Here is a 17049-nt window from a genome sequence, read left to right on the forward strand (position 1 = left end):
TTGCAAAAATGTAATGACATAAAGTTGAAATATGAAGGGAAACAAATACTATTGTTAAGAATGTAAAGTGCTTCTGGTTTTTTTTCAATTGTGCTGTTTACATTTCAGGAGCTACAAAATGCCACAGCATCTGAAGGACAAGTCGTAGTATTGGAATGCAGGGTTAGAGGACCCCCTCCCATTCATGTTAAGTGGTTTCGACAGGGCATTGAAATTCAAGATTCTCCAGACTTCAGAATTCTCCAAAAAAGTAAGGCAATGTCATGGTTTACCTTCAGCCAGCAGTTGAGGACCACACAGATCCTCATTCATTCTCCCCCAGTGTCTGGGAAAGTGAATTGGAAAGTAAGAGTGAGAGAACTCATGGGTTGAGATACAGTTTAATAGGGAAAGAAAAAGTCTCAGAAGCAAAGCAAAACAAGGAATCTTTTCACCCCTTCCCATTGGGCAGGCAGGTGTTTAGCTATTCTGAGGAAAGAAAGGTTCCATTACCTGTAAGTTGTTTGGGAAGAATGTTGACTAACTCTGAATGTTACCCCTTCCTCCTCCTTCCAACACTGTTTTAAGCACAGATCTTAAACATGGCCCAATACCAGCTACTGTGAAGAAAATTAACTCTACCCCACTTAAACCCAGGACATTTTCCACTCCCTTATTCCGTACCATTTAATGTCATGCTCAGGTCCCATAATAGCCAGGAGATTCTCATGAACCACCATTTCTCATCCTTTGGTCTAGTACACAGATAGCATTCCCTTAGTCTATGCATCATCCCTGTAAAATTTCACAAAACCTACTTTGAGTTCAGTTAGTCCATGTCTTTGGCCTCCATCTGTTGTGATGATACTCAGAACAGTAGAGGTGGTGTGTTCCATGGACTTACTGAGCACCAAAGCCAGCCCAGGCCAGGTCATCACTGCCCTTGCACTGCTTCTTGTGAGGGCTTCTGCTCAATTGTTTCACATTGTTCCTGGTACAGTAATTCCTATAACATGCAACTCAAATCAGAGGTTACAACAATTTAAAAGTATTGCCATTATGATCTTCACCCATGGTCCCACTGGATCCTAACATTGGATTTAACATTACAATAAACTCCACTCCTTGTTTCTAGCCTAGCTAGCAACAAAAGGTTCTGGCTGTCTTCACCTCAGTCAATTCCAGATGTAGTGGACACCGCTCCAAGTGAAAGCCAACTTGGCCTGCACTCTGCTGCCAAAGGGGCTGACGAAAAACACATTGGTGATGTGATGCCACACAATTGTGGCATCCCACTTGACTGCCTTTGACTCCAGTTCATCTTGAAGTTCTAGCACATCTGGCACAGCTGCACTCAGCCAAAATCAGCTCAGGCAATAATCTGAAGTGGCTGTTTTTAATACAGGATGGAAAAAGATCGTGAAATTATTCTGTCAGGATTCAGTTTTGGACAGAGTCCTTTCCTCTTCCCATTTCAGTGCTAATGGCTACAAGTAATAACTGATCTGCTGCTACTGACAAACAATTTAAATATTGCTTATTTTGTAATGTCTGTACAGGTTCTCTACTTATTTACAGTATTTCAGTATAATATGTTCATTCAGTACACTGATATTTATTAATGTAATCTCTAACAAATTTTTCTCGTTTGTTTTCCTTCCTTGTGATGTGATATGCAGAGCCACGATCTGCAACTGAACCTGGTAAGAATCATATGAAAAAATAATCTCTTGATTCACTAGCTCTTTGAGTTTGTACTGACGCCATAAATAGAAAAGTGTTTCTGCTGAACAGTGGTAAACTGAAACCCCCTTAAAGACAATGCTGCTTTATCACACCTCCCATACTGTACTCTGTCCTTTACATCAATTCCTTTATTAGTTAAACAGTAAGTTCCATTTAGACCAGCAAGGGGAGTAAATGGTTTGCTTGCTACTGAGGGGAAAAGGACAAGTCCCACAAAATTCCATTACCCATGGTGCTCGTAAGAATTACATAACACCTGACCACTGAGTGCTAGTTTTACCAATCCAGCTTGGCAGACGTGATGTGTCTTAAACACAAGTAAAACCTGATCCTAAAAAAAAAAAAAAAAAAGGCACTGACTCAATTTTTCTAGCCTATTCACAAGATAAAAGTCCTAAATTTCAACAAGTAAAAATTGTTCTTCCAGCTGCAAATTTTCTCTGTCTGCTTCATTTTCCCATTCTACATCATTATATGCTGGGGGGAAGTTCTTGAATAGTAAGTGGATGCTGAAAGACTGAGAATGTTTTTTAATGTTTCTACCTCAAACATGTAGAAGAGAAGACAGCAATACAGTCTGAACTTTGCTTTAAGAGGGTGGCCTGTTGTGCATGAATATTCTTGAATTCAGAGAGAGTTTTAATTATGACACTGAAAAAATCAGAAAAGTTTTCTATCTTAGATCTGAATATTTCCAAAGAGTGCCTCTGAAGGATGCTGTCGGTGGGGGGATGCTTTAACTCTGAGGGGTTGAATTGATGGCAGGACAGACCTAGCAGCTGAGAGATATTTGTATAGTAGCACTGTGACTATGAAGATACAGGCTAGGAAAAGTGCAACTTTCTTTAATTTTCATGGAAGTGAAAGGAAGGAAAGAGGGAAAAATCTTTTCTTTGTCAGCTATTCATAATTTTCTTGCTACTTCACAAAATTGTTTTGTACCTATTTTGCCTCATGTCCATTATACATATACAGGCTGCACACACACAGAGGTGTGCATGCTCTATTCTAACAGTTAATACTGTTATTCATGGTGTGCAACATCATCAGCTCTAGTATTAGCTGATGCCCTGAATATGTGTGACTGAATGATCTGATTTGTGGAGGCTGGAAATGTGAGCCATATGAAGGCAAAAAGAGTATTGGAAAACCAAATAACCTCTAATGAGGAATTAAAACATGTCCAAGTGCTAGCAATGGACTATTAGTATTTTATAGTCATAACAAAAACTTTAGGGTTTAAATATTGTAAGTTAGGATACAAAACAATTTGAAGAGAGTTTCAATATCATATCAAGCCTTTGGATATGAAAATAAATAAAAGATAATACATTTGTGTTGAAATAAGTTCAATTCTATATCTTTCTTAGGATATTTTCCTGTAATACATATTACAGAATGAGTTTCCCAGTTTAGCTGTTTTCTTGATATCTTAATAGTTGACTTTTTTCCCCTTCTCAGAGGAACATTTCTCCTGTAAAAGTACCAAAATCTTTTCTAGATTTAATCCATCAACATTATTGGAATCATATCTGGTTCATTCTTACTAAGAGCTTCTTTCCTACAAAGCCACTTGAACTGTGTTCAATTTGTCCTTTAAAATGATAGTATCTGGAAGGAGTGAAATTTTACACAAAAGTTTCTACGAAGTATAAATTTACCAGCCTATCTTAGAGTTTTCATATACCATTTAAGACTCTTCTGTCAAAACTCAGCTAGTCATGAATGTTTGTTTAGTTTTGGTATTTTTTTACCCTTTCACCCTTTTTAATAAACCTAATGCTTATAATGTTAGATGAACAAAATATTTTAGAGTAGGAATGCAGCATCATCTAGTAGAAAGGAGAAGCACTTTTTTCCTAGAAAGAAAAGGTTTCCTTTGTGTGAATAATTGAGTGCTAGAAGATTTTTTTCACAAACTAATTTTCATATTGTTAGTTGAAAGGTTTGTGTAGCCTCTCTGATAGTTATTGTTATGGAGGAAGTAAGGATGTTGGTATTAGTTCATGAAACTATTAACTTGCTTTCATAACTGCTACCTGAAATAGGAAACAGAAGGTGAGATTCTGAGTCCAAAGAGGTCATCACTTTGCCAGCCCTCTCACATACCTGCACTATAATTTTGAAAGTGCTGAACATTCTCCTTCCCATTTCTAGGGAGCTGGCTGACCCTGAGAGAAGATACCTGAAGTCTTATAAAGGGTATAGGGAATGCATTCTTACATGAAAGGTGTATTTTTTGAGCCATCTCAAGTACAGAAAAGTTATTTAATGTTGAGGTATCTCATACTATTCTCAAGGGAGCTGGCAAGACAAAAATAGGAAGACATCTCAGAACAGTTTTGGTATCTGTATTGTGGCAGTTTTATAGACATAACAGTAGTGAATGCCTGACTGCAGTCTGGCTGGTTTGTTGTTGGATTATTTCTTTTTTCATGCTTGTAGTTATTCAATATGTATTTATGAGCACCTTCCTGTGCTTCCGTTCTGTGAAAGAATTTCAGTTTGGTACTTTGTTTTCCCTGGAATCATGGAGCTAAATACTATAATATCCCTTAAGATTTGTACATTTTTTTCCTACTAAGCCCTATTAAATAATGTAGTATCTTAAAAGTGCAGTGTCTTACACACTACAGAAATTAATGGCAGTACATTTACTGGCTTATTTGTGAGGAATTGGCACTGTGTGTGCATAGAGAATGTAAATAAAGTTTGGGCAAAATGTAAATATTTTCTTTTGCCGTAAATAATGAGCAATGTTTTATATGTTAGTAGTACCCCTAGTAATAAGTAACACTGGGTTTTAGATGTGATGAAAAATCTTAAAATTTGTACAACAGGAAGCTGGATATGGGTATCAGAAATGTAATAGTTGCAGCACTGGTTTGTGATGTAATTTAAACTCTTAGAAGCCAGACTAAACAATGCCTTCAGAGGAAATTTTTCATGAGCAAACACATAAGTGCTATTCAATGCATATGGTTAATACATATGCAAGATTGACATGGAAACGTGCATATGCTAGATAAGTATTCAGAATTTTGAAAGATGGACATGTTTTCTAAAAATTTTTTGACGTGTAAAATGTCCATGGAATTTTACATAAATTGTAACAAGTTGTAGTGTGACTTTAACTGCTGCTGTCAACCAAAATCCAACCATCAATAAATACTATAGCACTCAATAACACTGGCTGTCCTTTGATAGGTCAGTACTAATGATTTAAAGGAAAGATATTCAATGAACTCACACAGGTAAGAAATTAGGAAGCAAAGGGGGGTTTTTGGCTACTTTTTTTTTGTTACACTCTATCTACTCTAATGTGTTTTGCACTCCTTTTTCTGTCTAGACAGAAACCAGTTTGCATTGCAAATCCCTCCAGATTGCTTTGTGAATTAATAGCTAGTCAGATTACTCAAAGCCAGCATCGCAGTTTGTCAAATTACCTGTTCTGTACTTCTTTCTTGGATATTTTGACTTTAAACTGATTGAATCCTTCAAAAACAGGCTGCCTGAGAATGAAAAATCCCATGGAATCCCTTGCCAGCTGTTGATATTTTGACCATTACTCAGCTGTCTGGAGACAGCCACAAACTGTATTGAATTACATTAGAACAATTGTCTAACAGCATGTAAGAAGAAAACTGTATGAAGTAATTTTGCTTAAATTGCCAGGGAATTGCCACATATACATGCTTTTTTTTCCTAAGCACAATACTGTGTATGTTCACAAAACACATCTCAAAAGATAGTCATCACTTCTCTAGGATTGTGCTTTCTCGTTTCCTGTTTTACTGCTGTGTTCCAGAGTCTCCACTCTAAGTAACTCCTTTAGAAATTCCCTCCTATTTCTACATAACATTTGAAACAGAAAATACATGGCAAATGTTATAGAAATCCATGTTGCTTCCCTGCACCAAGAAAATCACCTTTCTGGTAGCTGATGAAATTCAAAACAGAAGGTTTGGTAGGTTAGCATGCACACCAGATCCTTGCACTCTTTAGTGAAAACAAGAGAATTACGACTAAGGATCTGTCTTCTTTCACTGCTGAGAAGCAAACAAGGGCTTGGAGAGAGCAGTCTTCTATGAGCCATATTTCAAGAGGTCAGATTAAGAGAAAAACTGGAAATCGGCTAAAATTCCCTTTCATTTAAGGTGGTCTGATCAATTTGCATATTATTGCTTGTCAATTAAATTTTCAATTGTACTCTGTACTCCCAAGATACCTACAGAATTCTGTCCCTGTCAGTGACCTCATCTGAAGTCTGACTGCTACAACTATCCTTGCTTGTTGTTGCTTCCAAATTCAAAGTAAACAACTGGTCTGTTTTGTACTATGTGATTAAAAAACCCCACCACTGTCATTCCTCTCCAACTGTAAACATTTAAATCTTTTTGGAGTGCAATAATATTCATAGTTATACCTAACTTAACTTCCAAGTGGCTTAGGCATCTACAGTATCATAACTGCCTTAGAGTAAGCTTTAGCATGAACTTTTCCTTGACAGTGATAAATGGATTAATTTCTCCTCAAACCCGAACAATGTTTAGGGGGCTAAAGTTTTTGTTGCCATAGCAGTGTTCCCATTTATTTAACCCAATATGGCTAGATTGCAGACATCTTGATTATTGATTAGATATTGTGTAACCTAGGCTCTCAACCCTAAAACTGCATTTTATTGCTCACAATCACTTTTGCTGTTGTTCAGTTTTCTTATCAGTGTTTTTTAGGTGCTGTTTGAGATATCTTCAAACATAGTCAGTTTTTTGCATCTTCTAAAAACTTTACTCTTCCTTCCTTGAGTGATATGAAGCCTATTAAATAAGCCAGAACAGCTGTCTGACAGGATAAAGGCATATGGATGGTGATCATCAGAAACAGGCAAATTGAGTACATTTTTTGTTGTTATTGCAAGCTACACGTCTGCTATACTACTGTTTATTAGGCTACTCTGCATATTCTTCTCTATTTTCACTCTTCTCTATTCTCTTTCTATAAAAAGATGCACAGATACCTATATGAGATATTTATATATAACCTGGTGGGCCTATTGCTTTGAGTTTAACTTGAGTTAAACACTTGTGGAACGTGAGGGTGAACAAGACACAAGTTGACAGGGTTCTGTTTTGTTGGATTTTTACCAGGAAACCACAACTGTGACTTCCCACTGTCCCTGTGTGTCTGAAAACTTACGGCTTTGAACTTACAACTCTGGAAATTGATCTGTTCATTGCATGGGAATGAAGAGCTACAGCAAGGGACTGTACTTATTTCCCCAGCTGTGTGTGCTTTACAGTGGAGGCAGTTAATGGTCACATTCAGAGATGAAGTTGCAGATAAAAGAACTGCTCTACCTTTAATGTAATGCAGAGAAACATTCTGAAGTAAACACATTGCCAGTAATAAAATTTGTTTAAATGCAACAGTTTTCTCTCTTACCAAAGTTTATTCTTCCTAATGGACTCATGAGCCATAAAGGGAAAGAATTGCTGTGTAAAATGTAATTGTTCTTTCTAAATAACTGACAAAACAGTCAAGTACTTGCATGCCTAAGCATTTTACATGTTTCAGTGAACAAAATGCTTTTGTATTCATTTAGTCAAGTGTTAAATATGTTTTAAGGCCCTGAGAACAGCATTTCAGAGCTGCTTTCTGGAACACATTTCTGTGATGAAGTTATTTGTCAGCTGATGAACGTCAGGAAGTAGAACAGACATTATTTCCCTAAAATCTTATGATTCTGCTTAGCACAGTACCAGAAAGTAAAATAATTACATAAGTCAGGATGTAAAGGTAGAAAAATACTCAGAACACTGAGTATATCCAGAGCGTGCTATGGAAATCTTGAAAGAACCTTTCTTTTGCCAAATTAGTATTTCATTTCTATGTGTTCCACAATAGTAAGCCTTTTAGCAAGGGGTGAGTGATTCTTGGCTTGGAGGAGAAAAATCGATAAAGAGGATAGCAATGTGTTGTTCACATGTGCTTTTTGCCTATGCTGCCTTTTGATTTGTTCTTAGGATTTTCATATTTTCAGTTCAGCCAGTTTTCTTATGATTGATCACAAATGTGTTGAAGTTTGTTTGTCTGGTTGAAAAGACTAAATTTTAATCTCTGATTATTTTCATCATTAATTTACTTTGAACTTTTTAAAAAGATTGCTGCAACCTACCATATATAATTTTAAAGCATACCTCATCAGTAAGCAAAGCACATCGTTGTAGAATTCATTGGAATTCTTTTGTCACTGAAGAGTGAAGAGCTTCTCATGTGATCATTTTGCACACTTTAAAAGCTCAAAGAATGTTATGCATAAATTAGCTCCGGTCTTTGAAAAATAGGACTTCTGCTGGGTGCTGTGTTTTATATTGCCTTTGACCTCCTTCAGAGAGCAGTTCTGAGCCTGGTGTAATGATCTTTTTTTGCAGTCCTGAAAGACCCAGCTTTCAGCATTCTGCTGTTAAATGAACAGGAAACTCGAATGCTGCCTGTATAAGATTACATCCCCAGGGTCAGTTCAGTCCAGGAGTACGCACGTGTGGTTAACAATACAGCTTCAACTGCTTATGACACACCAAGGCTCTAAAAAAAGCTGATCTCAGTAGTTCAAAAACTAGCTTGTGTTACCCATTACTTTCCTGATAAGACCTTTCATGAGTCATTAATCTTCATCTGTGTTAGATAAGATCCAACGTGCTACAGTGTTACCAGACATGACTCTTGCAGCTACACAGAATGACTGGTTTGTGATGCCAAAAAAAAGGCATGTTCTGCTGTCTGAAAACCAACTCTGAGCCAAATATTTAGTCAGTCATTCATTTTTAGCCCATTTCCAGTACAGGAAACTTTTGGATACATTGTCATTTATAATTGCAAAAAATTCAAAACTTTTTTGTTAATTGTCTAAATGAGACAGAGGTCTGTCATTCCACAGGGGGAAAAAAAAAACGAAAAAACCCCACTATTTGAACATGTTTTTCTATTTGAACTATAAGAAGTGAAGTTGACCTTACTGAACCTCTTCCACAGAATAATTTTCATATGGAAGTTATTAGATTCTAAAGTGCTTTTCCTCATTTTACAGTATGCTTTTATTAGCTGATTTTGTGATAATATATGGGATTCTAACTGTCCATATTGAAAAGTGCATTTTTAAATTTTTTTTAATTAAACTGAACATTATAAAACTTCCCTGCTTTGATTTTGAGACTAAAACATCAGCATAAACAAAATAAAGTCTGAATTAAGTCTTAATTAAATATTAATTAAGGAGACCAGTGATGCAGCATTGTCCAGGTATACAATTTTATCTGTATGTTGTGTAAATAGTAGGATTATTTAAATTATCTGTACTGTGACATCTTTAAAAAACCAGTAGCATTACAAGCAGAGATAAAATAAAGTGACTTAAAAGAAAAATATGCCTAAACAGTTAAGTGTGCCCATTATAAATGGATAAAATTGATTTTGTAAAAGTTACTGTAAAACCCAACCAAATATACTTCACACAAATTTTCTGACAGAAATCCTGGTATAATCAAAGCCTATACCATGACTTATCAAAGTAGAATGAACAAATTTAAAACGGCTACAGAATATATCTATCACAGCATTCTGAAGATGTTTTGGGGGTACTGTTTTTTGTTATATTTTTAATGTATCCATTCTCACAGCTGTGCAGACAGAGACAGAAATTATTTTCCCAAACTCTGAATAAGGGGAATATTTATGCATCCGGAGTTTTAAAGTCTGGTTAGTATAGTGGTTAGAAGAGCTAATTGGAAGTGGTGACAAAATGTTTTCTAGTTTTACTGGAAATGGTATTTGATCTGAATGTTGCATTAAGTACAGAAAAAAAATCAGAGAAAGAAGGAAAAAATTGTGTGACATTTTACTGATGATGTTATTTACAGACAAAAAAGAGCTTGCAAAGATTATTGTTTCTGGAAACCATTACATTCATTTGTATTAATCAGTACTATCCTGCATTAAGAAAACATTGAGTAGGTTAAATGACTGCACAGACTTGTAACTGCAACATTACTATTCAAGCTGGTTTTGAAACCTTAGCTTGATGAATTTACTTCTTTTAGATGCAAAATGATTTTCCTTAAAGACATTTGTGTTGGAAGTTCTTCTGCAGCTCTCACAGTATTTCTTTGTAAAAGTCTACTTTCTGTTGTCCTTTTAACATACAGTGTAAAAAACACTACATGGTCCTTTAAATAGTTTATGATGCACTTTATTTTTCTGTTTGTTTTCAGAAGAGATATGTACACTTGTAATAGCAGAAACTTTTCCTGAAGATTCAGGAATTTTCACCTGCACAGCAACAAATGAACATGGTTCAGTAACAAGCAGTGCACAACTAACTGTCTGCTCAGGTATGTGACAAAGAGGAGCTTTTAGTCATAAATCTTACATAATTAATTTACCTGTGAAGTTGCCAGTCTGCTTTCTTTGTGGAAAATGACTGTTGTAAGACATGGGGTTTGACAACCTCAGTGCATTCATATAAAGCAGACCTAGAGTTTCTTATGTTCATTACCTGGTTTAATATTTTTATTAATGCAAAATATATTTTTAAAGTTCTGCTAAAGCCTGGCATATCTTAAGCATTAGGGTTCAAGACTAGATGGCAGCAGAGGCAAAATTAAAGAGATGAAACTATGCTACTAGAGATGGCCTTCTGTAAAATAAAACACTGTGACATATGTTTAGTTTTGTTTCCATATATATTGTCAAGGGATGCACTAACCCAGCTGCCATTGCAAACTTGCCATGTATACATGCATTCTTCAGCATTTTTAAATTATTTGTTCCTCAGTGATCCTGAGACTCCAGGAAGAAGAAGTCCTGTTTTAGCTGTTGTTGTCCATAGTTGTCAATCTCAGTTAGTGCCTTGATTCCTGAAATAGATTTAGAGAGGTCCCTAAGGTTTCTAGTTGTGCCTTTTGCATGAGGCACACTCAGAAAATAAATAGCCACCCATGAATCTAATTCAGCATAAATTATCAATAGGAAGATGAGAAAAATACCTTTATAACACAAAAGATATTTCACTTTTAAAAAACTGAAAATACACTTTGTATTTACCATGTACTTTGTCTATGACTCGTTGAAGAGACATTCTTTTTGATTTCTTTTAGCCAACTTGGAATGCTCTAGTGATGATTTCCATCATTTCTCACCAGTTGAAATTCCTCCAGTTGAAATTAGCTCTCTTGAGCTTCCTCCTAAGAAACTTACAGATACTCACCAAACAAACAACACTGAGTTGAGACCTGGTGTGATAGACCTCCAACAACAGCTCAATTCGTCTGAGGAAAAGTCAAATGGCATTCATCCTCTTCATGGAGTAAATGGAATGATTAACAGCAAGCCAAATGGTGATAAATCCATCCCACCTCCAGCTGTCTTGCTTTCACCCACAAAGGAGCCACCACCTGTGCTTGCCAAACCAAAGCTGTGAGTATTTTTGAGTGTTTTTGTTTCTTATAAACTTGATATTTGTTGACAGCAAATTTTTGCCTGAAGTGATTTAGCATTAGACAAACAGACAGTCACAGTGCCTGTCCCTTGAACAGTCTTGTGCTGCTGTGATTTATGTACCAAAGAGCTGAACAGAGGAGACACTTGTTTCCTTTACATAGTGCTACATCAAAGGGAAGTACATTCTATATCCCAATGCCTTTAGAGAGATTTAAGGTAAAGTCACAAACAGAGAAATTCTGTAGTGGCTGTTGCTCCGTGCCTTTTTTTCCTAATTCACCCTACATAAAGATCATAGTGGCCTGAGATTTGTGGACGCTATTTCTGTTTCAGCACTGGTTAGGTCTTTTTTTTTTCTGCATGGGCTTGAGTTTGTGTAGTCAGGTGATATTCAGGTGTGTAATGTTTTTATTTCTTATGTTTATCAATAACACATATCTCGTTCTGCCTTCAGACAGATTGCAATAGCTCTCTTATAGCTAAAAGTCTGAGAAGGCAAAGCTCCAGGAAAGGACAGAGAAATGAGTGGTAAAAAAGTTACAGCAACATTTTTACCTTTTGTTAATGATGATACCTTATGCATAAGCAATATTATGCTCCCTGTTAACTTGTAGTTTGATTTTAACATTGCACAGACTCCTCTTTTCCATCTCCCTCAAGAGTATTTGGAATGTGATGAACTAAAATGCAACTTTATTTCATTTGCATCAATAGTTGGAAGGAATTGTAAGTTATAAAAAAGTGTTTAAGAAGAAGCATGAAACATGGTCTTCAAGCTCAAGTTAGGTCATTTGCTTTATTCTGTGTTTTCACAGGAAACTTATAAAATATAAAAATGCTGTTAATTTAGCACTCCTGTTGAATTTAAATATGCAAAACCACATTTGAGACAGTGAGCTAACAGTATTCCCTTTCTACTCACCACTTTTTCTTTCACTTGCTCTTTGTCGTTTTAAGCAGTCTCTGGCAACTGTAAAGGGAAGGAGGAGTGGAAGAACTAGAAGGACACAGTAGTGAAATGACAGTGTATATGGTGGTTGTTGTGCATATGGGAGAGAGGTGGTCCTATACCCAGCATACATATCTGTTGCAAGACCCACTTGTAAAGAAAGGAGATAGTGGCTCCAGCAGAGCAGTAAAAAGAAGTTTCACCCCAGAGCTTTCTTTCCCAGAAGCAGGGTTGCCTGAGATAAGGGAAATAATGTGGTGTAAACATTGTATAATGTTCCACTGCTATGTGTGCATAATTTGGCTTGTTTTTAAACATAGAGTCAACAATGAAATATAGTAACGTGAGAGGGATGCTATTGCAAAAGTCCCTACAGTTGCTGATGTTCAAATTGATGACCTTGGAATCCCCAGTGTAATTACACTTGATTCCTCTATTTTGCAATTAACAATACTTGATGCACAAGAGCCCGATCTTAATTGCAGTCAAGAGCAGTGGAAGTCTCTGCTGCTGTCAGAAATTGAAATCTTGCCTTCTCCTCAGCCAAGTATTTTGCTCTCAAGCACAGTGATAGCATAAGGAAGGGAAAGAGTGCCAACAGGAGGAGAAAAAGAAATGCCTGACTGCAGACACTTGAAATCAGCTTTCAGCTTTCAATATTTGGAAAACTGCTTCCTTAGTAACAGTGAACAAAATAATGACATTAAAATTAGCTGAGTAGTAAAGTATCTCTCTCAACCGTGAGAATGATCTCTCTTGAAAAGAGCTCATCTATGGAATTGTATCTGTCCATAGAGATGATAGAATCAGCACATACTAGCAGTGTGCTAGAGCAAGCACACTTATTATAACCTTTTTTAAAAGTTATATAAACTTCTAAATTGCTAACTATGGAGAGAGTTTTGAGCTTCTGAAAATCATTAATAGGATTATTTTTCAGGAAGACCGGTTTTAAATTTCCAAAATAATCTTTTGTTTTCAAGTTTATTATAAATTACTTAACAGGTTTATCTGTGAACTCTCTGAAAACAGTTTCTTCAGCCAACACTAAAAGTAATTGCAAAGAGTTTGGGAATGATAGGCTGGTTTTGGCTTTTTGGTTTTTTATTATTATTTTTAATTTAACAAGAGGGAGAGACTGAGTACCTTCTTGAAGTATGAAATACATTTGCATCTTGGCAACGTAGCTGTAACCAATGCCTATAAATAATGATTTATCACAATTCAATCTAATGCAAGAGTGGACATGCTGCAGAGAGTTACTGTAGCTGTTTTCAGGCTTGAAAAGTGTTCTCAAAGTCCTAAAAAACATTCAGATTGTGGTTACAGAGAGTTTAGTAATCCTTGAGGCATCATTAGTTGTTGCTTCAGTCTGGTGCTAAGAGTATTTAAAAGAGTTTAATATGACAATATAAAAAAATTCTGGGAAAAATATGTATAGAATTAACTGGGGAAGTAATCGACACCAGATATTTTGCTAAGGTGAAATCTAGAAGACAGTAATGTATAGATGGTTAAAAGGCACAATATTTCATGCTGTCTTGTTTGCAACATGAGTTTCTGTAGAGTGAAAGGACTATTGAACTGAGACAAAACCCCCTGATTTCTGTCATTCTGATCTCTGCTGCAGTGACATATTTGAGGAGGTATTACTGTGCCTTGGACTTTTCAGTCCATAATGGTGTAATGCACAGATGAGGTTTCACAAGATACCCAGCAATGTATGTTAAGATATTTTGCATCTCTCAAAATCAGGCAAATGGTGTTAATAGTAATTTCAATGTGAAGTCTGCATATGAAAGTTCTACCTTAAACCACTTACAATCCTCATTGTGAATGTCTGCAAAAAAGACACAAAGCTGTCCTGTAGGACTTTACCATATAACATGTCTGTTGTTTCAAATTAAGAACTTCCATTCAAGTGACTTGGTATTACTGTTATTTTTTCCATGTGTCTGTTAAAACAGTAAGAGAAAAAAAGATGGCGTTCATATGGTTACTGAATGTACCTGTGTGATGTTTGTTGGCTTTGTAACAAACCATCATTTTCAAGTTCATTGACTCAGGGTAACTAAAATGTGGTGCCAGAGCTTCCTGACTGTCTAGAACTCTAACACCTGACCAGAGAGCTTCTCTGCAATTGTCTCATGTTCAGCCTCTTTGTGTTGGAGTGTTTTCCAAGTCTGTCATATACAATGACCACAAAGAGTATGAGCTTAAAGGAAGTTTATTATTTCCATAATAATTGTATTTGATATCTACAAGCAATAAGAAACTTTTTAGAATACATTGAGAAGAGCTGGATAGAAAAACAATATGTGAGAATAGGCAGCAGTTCAATGATTCATGCAGCTTTACATGTATGAGCAAAGGTCTATCCATATCCATTTCTTTTGCTTCATCTGCTCTGCTCTTTCAAGGTTGATAAGGACCTTTGGATCTTTATCTTGCTGGTAAAGTCTACCCTCAATTAAACCTTGATCTACACATACTGTAGTCAAAATTTCTAATGCTAACTAAATTGCTAAAATGTAAACCAGGATAACTGCACATAAAGTTAATCCCTTGATAATAATACAAGTTCAGAGCATTTTCTGCATCTGTTTTCACAACTAATATACGGATGTTTCATTTGTAATTATTTTTTTTCCTCTCATTCTATACCAATACATTTTTAACAAAAATGGAGTTAAAACAAGAAAAAGTTTAGTGTAGCACTTCCATTTCAGTGATCATCAGGCACTTGGACTAGGGTTTATAATTTACTAATAACAAATAATATATGAAAATAGAGGAGGCTTTATGAGAGAATGTACTAAGAAATAGGATTTTCCCCATTTTCTCAGAGTCATTACGTATGCAAAAGTTGCAAATCCTGAAAAGGAATATGAAGTGTTATAATTTCTCCTGGTACACCTGTGGACTGAATACAGTAGGTAAGTTTAAAAAAAGGCATTAGTTGTCTTTTTTTGGTGATCTTGGATCACTGTGAAAATCTCTGAGACTACTGGAAGACAGAAGAGAGGAAATAGGAAGTGTTATGAAAAATAGTTTGAAAGTCACATTTCATTGCCTATTTCAGATCAAGGAATACCATGACCCAAAACCAGTGGCAGTTATTGCTGAGAAATTTCCTTTTCACTTGTCTTTGTTAACATAGTGTCAAAGGGTAATCACAAATGAACTTTAAACCTTTTAAAATCTGTGGCAATAGAAGTCTGAATATCTTTCTAACAATAGATGTGAAAAACAAGTGAGGTTAAAGGTGATACATTTATTTTTTTGGTTTTTTTCTCCTTTTGGCACTGATATTTTCTTACCCAAGGAGGTGGAGACACCTAAGTGTACATCTTGCCTACATAAAAGCTAATCAGTATTTTGACCAGAAAAGTCAAATATCCTTGAAACAGTAGTGAAATACATATACTGTTTGTGCCACCATCATGGTATGCACACAGGACCTTGGTATTTTTTAAGATTTGTACTTTAACACTGAAAGTAATCCAGTTTATAGGACAAGTAGGGACATGAGGGAAATTAATAGAATCATAGATTGATTTCAGTTGGAAGGACCCTTAAGGATTATCTAGTTCCAGTCCCCCCTGTAAGGGACTGGAAATAAGAATAAGATTAAATAAGAATAAATATAGAAGTTTTTATTTATTTATTAAATAAGAATAAAAATAAGTTAAATAAGAATATCCCACCCCAGCAGAGAGCAAACCATGCAGTTTGAACAGGAGCTGGGAGCACAGCCAGCACAGTAACCTTACCCCATCCAGTCCATCGTGGCTGTTGGTGAGAAAAATTGGGTCAGGCACTGGGAGGTTCATGTCCGAATGGATCTGAGTCAGATCATGAATATTCAGGATGGGCTCCTGCAAAATAAAGCAGAGTTGTTACCTGATCACGAACTAACAAATTCTGCCACACCAAACAGAACAAGAGAAAAGATTCAGGCCTCCTTCTTGTCCAAAGTTAGGATGAATGAAGATAAAAAGTCTGGAAATAGACTGTGGACCCCCCACACCCTGAGTGCCAGGCCATGGTGTCCCTGTGAGACCCCAGCACTGCCAGGGACAGCCCAGTGGGGAGAAAAATAAATGTGAGTCCCCCCTGTAAGGGACATTTTCCACTACACTAGGCTGCTCAAAGCCCCTTCCAGCCTGGCCTTGAATACTTCAAGGGATGATGCATGCAACAGCTTCTCTGGGCAACCTTTTCCAGTGTCTCACCACCCTCACAGTAAAGAATCTCTTCCTAATATCTAATCTAAACCTTCTCCCTTTCAGTTTAAAACCATTACTCCAAGTCCTATCACTATCATTACTCCTATATGTCCTGTCTGCTCCAGGTTTCCACAGGCTCCCTTGAGGTACTGGAAAGGTTGCTCTAAGGTACCCCAGAACCTTCTCCAGGCTGAGCAACCCTGGCTTTCTCAGCCCACCTTCACAGGAGAGGTGCTTCAGCCCTCTGAGCATCTTGGTGGCCTTCTCTGGGCTCGTTCAAACAGGTCCATGTCTTTATAATGTTGGGGACCCCAGAGCTGGATGCAGCACTGTAGGTGGGGTCTCACAAGAGTGGGGAGAGTAGGCTTCCTCAAGCTGCTGGTCATGATTCTTTTGGATATGGTTGGTCTTCTGGGCTCCAAGTGCACAAGTTCAGCCACTTGATTGAGCCTGTGCATTTTAAGCTTTCAATTAAACACATGCTTTAGACTTGCAAATGTCTTTAGTGCCTCCAAGAGTGTTCTTTCTCTCTTTTCTGCCTGAGAGTTGCTTTATAGCTCTGTTGCCCCTCTCATACCTTTGTTACTGACACCACATCAAAGTTCCAAGAGTGGGATTTTTTCTAAGAAACGGACAGCAAATGTTGGGGCT

The 17049-nt window shown here is 36.6% G+C and overlaps 1 protein-coding gene across 9 annotated transcripts in view; it reads left to right on the forward strand.

The window, feature by feature from the left end:
* The window catches only part of PALLD (palladin, cytoskeletal associated protein), a 184424-nt gene that overhangs the window by 67359 nt on the left and 100016 nt on the right, over window positions 1-17049 (forward strand). For 8 of the 9 annotated variants that reach the window (XM_074541217.1, XM_005493911.3, XM_026797381.2 and 5 more), the window contains 4 exons: window positions 109-250; window positions 1659-1682; window positions 9993-10112; window positions 10878-11196. In XM_074541217.1, coding sequence (XP_074397318.1) covers window positions 109-250; window positions 1659-1682; window positions 9993-10112; window positions 10878-11196 — 605 coding nt within the window. The remainder of the gene's footprint in view (window positions 1-108; window positions 251-1658; window positions 1683-9992; window positions 10113-10877; window positions 11197-17049) is intronic. The other variant, XM_074541216.1, reaches the window with a different exon arrangement.

Source organism: Zonotrichia albicollis, chromosome 5 (genome assembly GCF_047830755.1).
Source record: "Zonotrichia albicollis isolate bZonAlb1 chromosome 5, bZonAlb1.hap1, whole genome shotgun sequence".
NCBI classification, from domain to species: Eukaryota; Metazoa; Chordata; class Aves; order Passeriformes; family Passerellidae; genus Zonotrichia; species Zonotrichia albicollis.